The sequence below is a fragment of the Austrofundulus limnaeus genome, unplaced genomic scaffold, assembly GCF_001266775.1.
Source record: "Austrofundulus limnaeus strain Quisiro unplaced genomic scaffold, Austrofundulus_limnaeus-1.0 Scaffold135, whole genome shotgun sequence".
In the NCBI taxonomy this organism is placed as follows: Eukaryota; Metazoa; Chordata; class Actinopteri; order Cyprinodontiformes; family Rivulidae; genus Austrofundulus; species Austrofundulus limnaeus.
This window is the reverse complement of record NW_013952537.1, coordinates 475,562-484,338: the sequence shown is the minus strand read 5'-3', so window position 1 is coordinate 484,338 and position 8,777 is coordinate 475,562. Positions and strand designations below refer to the sequence as shown.

General features: G+C 40.7%; 1 protein-coding gene across 1 annotated transcript in view; it reads left to right on the top strand.

Annotated features, from left to right (window-relative positions):
* The window catches only part of LOC106522706 (MICAL-like protein 2), a 15,900-nt gene that overhangs the window by 3,078 nt on the left and 4,045 nt on the right, over nucleotides 1-8,777 (top strand). Inside the window, exons 3-12 of the mRNA XM_014015836.1 lie at nucleotides 1,861-2,002; nucleotides 2,090-2,277; nucleotides 2,520-2,641; nucleotides 3,091-4,983; nucleotides 5,082-5,278; nucleotides 7,108-7,165; nucleotides 7,680-7,801; nucleotides 7,922-7,977; nucleotides 8,370-8,493; nucleotides 8,603-8,705. Of these exons, the coding sequence (XP_013871290.1) occupies nucleotides 1,861-2,002; nucleotides 2,090-2,277; nucleotides 2,520-2,641; nucleotides 3,091-4,983; nucleotides 5,082-5,278; nucleotides 7,108-7,165; nucleotides 7,680-7,801; nucleotides 7,922-7,977; nucleotides 8,370-8,493; nucleotides 8,603-8,705 (3,005 nt within the window). The remainder of the gene's footprint in view (nucleotides 1-1,860; nucleotides 2,003-2,089; nucleotides 2,278-2,519; nucleotides 2,642-3,090; nucleotides 4,984-5,081; nucleotides 5,279-7,107; nucleotides 7,166-7,679; nucleotides 7,802-7,921; nucleotides 7,978-8,369; nucleotides 8,494-8,602; nucleotides 8,706-8,777) is intronic.

Sequence of the window (8,777 nt, the reverse complement as noted above, 5' to 3'; positions counted from 1 at the left end):
ACTTTAGTCATTTCATGAATTCTTATGCATTTTTGAAATCTTGCTTTTGATTGGCATGTCTCTATTTATTTAACTGTCCCTTCATCCAGCTGATTATTTTTTCCATTTATTTATTCTTGCTTATTTATTTGTTTATTTTTGTGTGCAATAGGCTACTCGCAAATTACCATTACTCCCCAAACTACTCATAATTCCACCAGTCTTAAAACCAGCAAAATTTTGGTCTGTCCTGGTGTTTAGTGTTTGTTTGTTTTATTCATTTGCACACCTGTTGATAATGTTTGTTCTTAATGTATTGTAAAAAAAAAAATACATAAAAATATCTTTTTGGAAACCACATTATTTATGCTGGAAAAAAAGAAAAGGGACCACCCAGCATATAACAGCACACAGTTTAAAAGCATGCCTTGCTGATGGTATGGGGGTACATTAGTGCTTGTGATGTTTACAATATTGGTAAACTTTTTTGTTGTGTTTTGTGTGTAGTAAATGTGCCCTGCTCTTTATTTTTCTTTAAAAGTAATCAGTCATAAATAGGCTTTGACTGTCTTTCATGTAGGTACTGCATGGTGCTTTCTCACTCCACGCTGCTAATCGTATTTTGTCATAATATCTGTGAAGTGATTTAATTGTTTAAACCAGAACAACCCTGGCCTTAGGACACATTGTCCTGGTTGTTCTGGATTCTTCTGGATTAGTCTCTGCTCTAACACACCTCATTTAAATAGCTTCATTACCTGTTCAGTGTGTCATCAAGTTGTGTAGAAACCTGTTAACAACCCACTCACTTAAGCTTAATCAGTTAGATGTCTTCCGTCTTCCCTTCAACCTCAAAATTAAAATGAATTTTAATTAACTAACCACATATTTCCATCTGTATAAAAGGCTTTTTGTAAACTGCTAAATTATAGTTGTTGCCCAGAAAATATTTTACTTAAAGAAAAGTTTGATAAATTAAACTTGAAATAACAAATCGGTTGATTGAAAAGTGTTAAGGCACAAGACACGTGTGGATATTGCAAAAGCAGCGTGCTCTGTTGACTCACATAACTTATTGCCAAACAGAGAGCATTTCAATGTGGGCATGTTCAGATTTTTGGCTCCCTGGTTACATATTTTCATTTCATTTTCTGCCCAGAATATTGTGTTGGGTTGGACTTTGAACTTTTTAGGCTGACAAAACGATTCAACCCTGCAACCTAAAAAAATTAATCAGAACCTAATCTGGAGCGCTGGTTAGCTTATTCAAACTGTGGCCCTTTGTAAGAAAGTGAGAAAGGACAGAGATTATATGGGTCTGGTTATCAGATTACTGATTAAGTTATAAATGATGRGATCGCTGGCATGCCTCTGCTTGTTTTCTTTTTACTTTCTCTTTTTATACTTCCTTGGACYTGAGTCAAGTCAGAAGTATGTTGGGATTTATTTTTTCTGTTTTTTAAATCAGCTCTGAACTTTACAGAATGTAATCCAAGTTTTTATTATCAGTGTAAATAACATTTTTTCTTTCTATGGAACTGATGACACAGTGCTAGTCATGACTAAACATATAAAATAAGTAAAGCAAATAGAGTTTCACATTTTAGTTAAGGTGTATAGTGTTTGGATATATCAAAACTTTGCATGTGTGGRTTTTCTCCGGGTACTCTGGTTTCCTGCACATTAGGTTAATTTGTAACTTTAAGTTTCCACCMGGTGTGAGTGAGAGTACAAATAGTTGTTGGTCCTTCTGGGGGTCTGATGGACCTGCGACTCCTCTGGGGTGCAGTGACTGCTGGAGATGTGGCAGCTTCCCCATGACCCGGGGAAGGAGAAGCAGGTAAAGAAATGWGATGGATGAAACGTGATCTTTCTCTGCAGGCCTTCAAGGTTGCAGAAGAAGAACTGGGAATTCCGGCGTTGTTGGACGCAGAAGACATGGTGGCTCTAAGGGTTCCCGACCGACTCAGTATTCTGACGTATGTCTCTCAGTACTACAACTACTTCCACGGACGCTCTCCCAGTGAGTATTAAAACGCTGCACTGTCGTGCCCACCCCTGCTTTTATCCACCTCCACCTTGTATCATCTCTGTTTGTGTTTGCACACAGTTGGGGGTATGGGAGGGATAAAGCGTCCAGCGGAGCCCGTCACCGACGAACCACCTGGAAAGAAGAACCAACCCGTCACATCTAAGGTGTTCGGCACTTCTAAACCCACCAGAGAAAACAGTCCTCCTCGTTCTTCCAACATCACAAGACCCTCTTCTTCACCGAAATCCGTCAGAAATTCAACACAGGTAAAAACTGCTGCATCAAAACGATAAAACAATTACCAGAATGCATGATTTATTGCAATGCCTAAAGTCTAAAAATTTGATTAAGTTGAAGATTTGCTGACAAAAGGTTAAAATGATGTTCATTAAGTCAAACTAATTAAAAATAAACCTTAATAATTAGAAATAATAATTGCTTTGACCATGCCAAGCATACTGAGGTCTGAAGTTTTCCCCTTGTACACTGTCTTCTTTCTCTTCTGCAGGATGTTGGGAAATCCAATCAGACCGGCACCTTGAGCAACAAATGTACGTCATGCAACCAACATGTACACTTGGTGCAGCGACATCTAGTGGACGGGAAGCTGTATCACAGGAACTGTGCAAAGTAAGGACACTCGTAAGATGATTAAAGGGGACATATGCAAACCCCTTTTTTTTTTTTAGCTGTTAAATACATTTTGTTGTATACTTGGAGTCTCACATTACTCTACAAGCTAACTCTAAGCTAGTASCTCTTTTTTTAACATATATTTATGGATGTTTCAACAACATTAAATTTGAAACAGCAGTTCTGAATAGGAATGCACGATATATTGGCATTAACATCGGTATCGGTCTGATAACTGGGCCGATATTAATGTCTAATAATGATTTCCCAATTTTTAGCTTTGTGTTTCTGGTTTGGGAGGGGAGATGGTTGGTCAGGTGGTATCTGTTTGACACCAATAATAATATAGGATATCGATATCGGCTGAAATTTTCATTTCAGTGCATCCCTAGTTCTGAACATAGAAGCTGCTGAAGAATTTCATCATTATGTTTTGTGTATTTCAGGTTGCTACCATCAAACACAAGTTCGCCTCTTCGGGATTTAACAGCAAACAGTTATATTTCCAAGTTTAGTCCTCAACCAGAGCCCAGTAAGGCTAACACAGTAACTCCGGCTCCCACGCCGTCGACAGTGGGATCATCGTGGTTAACAAAGACATCTGACACCCCTTCAAATGGCCCCGCTGGATTATCTACTTTATCGGGTTCCTCTGCTGCGAAGGACACCTCAACAGCATTTGGGTCCAAACCAACAGCATCCCGTGACACAACCTTTACCACGAAGGGCTCCAACGCATTTGCAGCTTCGCCGTCTTCACGGCCCACGTCAGGCTCTGCTCCTGCTGCTAAGGAAAGTTCAACAGCTTTTGTGTCTAAACCTGCAGCTTCATGTGAGACRCCATCAACTGCAAAAGGTTCTAGTGCATTTTCTACTTCACTTTTTTCAAAGCCGTCATCAGGCCTTAGTTCTGCTGCTAAAGAAAGTCCAACAATTGTTCTGACTAAACCCACAGCTTCACAGGAGAGTACCTTTACAACAAAAGGCTCCAAAGCATTTTCTTCTTCAGACACTACCTTTGCAGCAAAAGGTTCTAGTGCATTTTCTACTTCACCTTCAAAGCCGTCATCAGGACTCAGTTCTGCTGCTAAAGAAAGTCCAAGAGTGTTTGTGTCTAAACCTGCAGCTTCACATGACACCAAGTTAGGCACAAAAGATGCCAAAGCATTTTCTACTTCACCTTCATCAAAACCATCATCAGGACTTAGTTCTGCTGCTAAAGAAAGTCCAACAGCATTTTTGACCAAACCTATAGCTTCACAAGAGACTAACTTTACAACAAAAGGTTCTAGTGCATTTTCTACTTCACCTTCTTCAAAGCCTTCGTCGGGACTTAGTTCTGCTGCTAAAGAAAGTCCAACAGCATTTGTGTATAAACCTGCAGCTTCACATGACACCAAGTTAGGCACAAAAGACACCAAAGCATTTTCTACTTCGCCTTTTTCGAAACCTTCATCRAGCCTTAGTTCTGCTGCTAAAGAAAGTCCTGCAGCTTCTCTGACCAAACCCACAGCTTCACAAGAGACTAACTTTACAACRAAAGGTTCTAGTGCATTTCCTACTTCACCTTCTTCAAAGCTGTCGTCAGGTTTTAGTTCTGCTGCTAAAGAAAGTCCAGCAGCTTCTCTGACCAAACCCACAGCGTCACGTGATACTACGTTTAGCCCAAAAGGGACCAAAGCATTTTCTGCTTCACCTTCTAAACCTTCATCAAGCCTTAGTTCTGCTTCTAAAGAAAGTCCAGCAGCTTTTCTGTCCAAACCTGCAGCTTCCCGTGACAATAAGTCTACCACAAAAGGCTCCAATGCAGTCTCTACATCACCATTTTTGCAGCCTGCATCACCCCCGAGCCCTGCTGAGCAGAAAAGTCCGACAGGTTTTCTGTCCAAACCCACATCTTCACACGACACTACCTTTAGCACAACCATCACCATCAGCCCTGCTCCAACGGCTGCTCCTTCTACCTCCGTCACTGCGGCCAAGACGCAAGAGGCCAAGCTAAAGTTTCTTCAACATACATCTAATCWCGAAGAGAAAAAGACGCCGACCTTCAACACTGATGTACATAAAGGTCCGTCCGTGACTGGTAAGAAGCAGGAAGTCCTCCCAGGTCAGCTTGTAACGGTGGTTATCAATGTTAACGATGTGGATAAGGGTGGAGTCGCAGCTAAAACGACTGCTGTGGCTGGCAGGGTGAAGACAAAACAGGAAAACTCTGACAGTAATGAGACAAAAGCCTCAGCAGCAGCTTTTATCTCCAAAAACCTGTTTGAGGAGACCAACAATAACAACAATAAGCCAGCATGGACAACTGTAGCTCTCAAGAAAACGGATAATAAGTAAGTAAAGAAGTCTCAAATGGGATTAGATTTAACCCTACATAAGCCTGACCTCTGCTGGTGAGGAGTAGCATTTAATTAATTAAGTTTCTCCTCAGATCTCCGGCTCAAGCTGAGACGCCTAAGAAGGAGAGAGGCAGGGTGAGGCTGAAGGCAGACCCATCCATCCTCTCTGACCTGCAGCTTCCGGAGCCCCGGAAGCCTTCTCCCAGTCCGATTGGCCGGAGAGGACTGGCAGACAGGACTCAAGACAAAGGAAGGTTAAACGTGGACAAAACCTCAGCCAACACATCAGGTGAAACACGTGATTTTATAACTGAGCAAGTTACTTTACCAAAACTGTTGACACCTTCACTGGCAAAATCTGTAAATCTGTCTGACCTTTCTGTTTGAATATGAACAAAACAGTGGCTACTCAACTTGGCACAAGCCAATTAAACTGATTTTTTTAAATTAAACTGATTTTCTAAAGGGTCTCAATTGAATTTTGAACACTTGAAAAAGGTTTGCACCACAGATTTTTCTTTCACAATAGTCAAAGTTGTTTTGGGCTGTAGATTCTGTGTAATTTAGAGCATTTGTTTCAACCTGCCCAGCAGCTTTCTTCTGACAAAAAAACATCTGAGACTACAGCCTGAATGTCTAGGTCTAAAGACCACTCTGATGATGAATGATAATTATTAAAAACGGGTTCAAATTAGCTTATTTTCATTTAACAAGTGTACTCCAAGTAGATTCAATCATAAATGTGGGAAGCTGCTTCCAAGGTGTGTGCAGGTACACAGTGTGGGATTTAGACAGTTTTGCAAGTTAATCACCTAAAAACAAGCTGTGTTTTTCAAAAACTAACTACTCAACCATTCGACTCACTGGTCACAAAGGGTGACTTCAAACTTGATAGTCTAGTAGACTTGGTTGAATTGGGATCCAAATTTGCAACAGTTGTTACATTTTCAAATGGTGCAGTTTGCCCCCCTCACCTGTGGTGGCGCTGCACCAAGAACCCCTGAAGGAAAAGAAATGAAAACCTCTGAAGAAGAAACTGAGCGCAGCTTCCTTCATCACCGGATTTTAACACAGATTTTAGTGCTTGTAGGATTTCTCTTTCGTCCTTGGCAAAGCTCACGTTTGTTTTAGTTGAATTTACTCAGAATGCCTTGCAAAAAAGTCCACTTCCTGCATGTAGAGTGCTTTCCCGGTCCACTTGGCATTCACGCATGCATTCGAACTGCATCAGAGTTCACTTCAGCTGGGCTGAAACGAAGGTTTGCAGGCGGACATGAGTTTGATCTCATATTAACGCCTCACCAAATGAACCGGACTTTCTAGGAAAACGAAATAAACAAAGCTGGGGATGTACCCATAATTTCAAATACTCTGAATTTAACGAGACTACAACAAAAATTTTCCCCCTTGTCTCTGTTTTCTTACAATTTAGAATTTAGAATCACAAGCAGTGGCAGCCCAGTGAGTTGCTGTCCAAAACAATAAACGGCTTCATGCATGGGAAGCAAATACAAACATCTTGCTGCTTCTATTTACTTGTGCAAACTATTATTATTTGACCTTAATTTTTCAAAGTATAAAAACATGTAGTAACTGTAATCTGTGTGTTTTACAGTATTTCTTTCTGTATTTGTGCTTTACAAGTTTTAGATCACAAGCTTTTCACAGCTGGCAGCCTRCATAATGCATTTCTTTGTAAATACCCCACCAAAAACAAGTCCTTTTTTACAGAATCAGAACCTGTGTCCAGAAAATGATTTTGTTTCAGAGCTGAGGARCGTCCGTGCGTGAAGTTCAACAGATGCAGATGTATAATGATGATTATTTAAGATTCTCACAGCTCTGAAGAGTTCAAGGTTTAAAAATCCTGTCATCAATTTGACGTCAGTCTTCAGCACAAAATGCATATTTTATCAGTCGTCTGGTTTTATTTGGGCTTCCTGTCAGTTTTTTTCTTTCTATTTAAAATTTTTATTATCTTTATTATTTAAAACCACTTTAATATGAATTCAGACCTTTTTAATATTGCAATCTCTGTCATAAAATACAAACAGGAACTGAAGCAGCATCTATGTGATTTAAGAAACTAAATCCATTATTTCTCTTTCTTTTCTTTAGAAAATGAGTCTCCTGCAGACTGGAGGTTGATGCTCAAACCTGTCTCCAAAGACACCAAGTAAGGAGTTGTATTGACTCAAGTATTGACTGATTTGTATTTTTTTTTCCTGGCTCCACCATCTTTCTGGTTTGCTCTCTCTCCTGTTGGCTCATGTCCTTGTTGCCACAACAACGGGGGGCGTCTGTATGTAGGTGGGTGCTCAGCATATTGACATCACGAAGCATTAATTGTTGGAGGTCTTTTTTTTTTTTTTCCCCTGATGTCTGGTCCATCCATCCATCCAGTCCTCCCACAGGAAGCCTGTACCCGCTGCTCCTCCAAATGGCTCGGCCATCATTTGCAGTCAGAGACCCCCGATCTCTCCTCTTCCGCCACACGCATGTCAGCCCCAAACGGTGTCGGTTCTCTGTGGTGCAGCATATGCTCGTTGTTCAGAGTTCCTTCCCCCCACATCACCTTTTAGCCATGAATCAAAAGTAAAAAACTGCAGAAAGACAGAGGAGCGCTGATAACAGCAGGTGATTAAACCCTCTTTCTGTCTTTTTGTTTTTTTCTTTCCATCCATCCACAGACCTCAGGCTTCTTCACAGACCTCTCCTAAACCGTCGGCTAACGGAGCCACAAACACGCCAAAGGTTTCCACCAGGCCTTCCTCCAGCTCCAGGATTACTCCGACTTCTCCAGCATCACTGGGTAAGAACTCAAACTCTACAACCGTTTAGCTCAGTTTAGATGAAATGAAACAAACGCTAATTCTTTTTGTTTTCGTGCGTTTATGTTGTCTTTATTCTGACATTTTAATTTTATTTTTAGAATCTCAAAAAGAGCCAAAGAGAAATGGCGCCAAGGCAGAGTCGACGATCCTGAAGGTATTTTCTCTCTGTGTCGATAAAATCCAGCCTTTTTTAATGTAATGGTTTTAGGTTTGTTTTGCMGACAGCTGTGTTTACACCAAAGTTTCTGCTGAAACTTTTTCACCAAAAGTCCCACTTAGACGCTAAACTAAACTTTGCTTCAGAAGTTTAATTGTTTTTCAGTTCTACCATCAATAATCCAGTGATCTAGATAAACATGGTGTTTTCATCTGAACTCAGACTGTTTATCCAGAGTCTTTAAACTAAAAAGAGTTGTAATCCCTCAGATTTGCTGGTGTAGATTTCTGTAGTTAAAAATCAATGATTTTTTCGCTATTTTCCATGTGTTGCTTCAGAATCTCCTCTTTTAACAGCTGTGTTTGTATATATTTGTGTCACACGTGCAGACAAAACCAGACTTCATCCCCACAGAGGAAATCATAAGAGAGCTTCGGGAAATTGAAAACAATCTGAACGAACTGGAAAAGACGGGAATCGAGCTGGAAATGAAGCTGCGCAGGAGCGAGGAAGGTGAGGAAAATCACATCTCTAGTGTTCGTGTTGAGGTAAAAGAAAAATGCAGATTTAAAGGAAGAAGTGTGTGTGTCTAACATTGTGTGTCTGTGTGTGTGTGTGACAGAGGGTGAAGATGACTCTGTCATGGATGAGCTTATGGTCGAATGGTTCAGCTTGATCAGAAACAAGCAGTTGGCCATGCGTCGTGAGTCTGAGCTGGTATACATGTGAGTATATACACACACACACACGCACACACACACACACACACACACACACACACACACACACACACACAC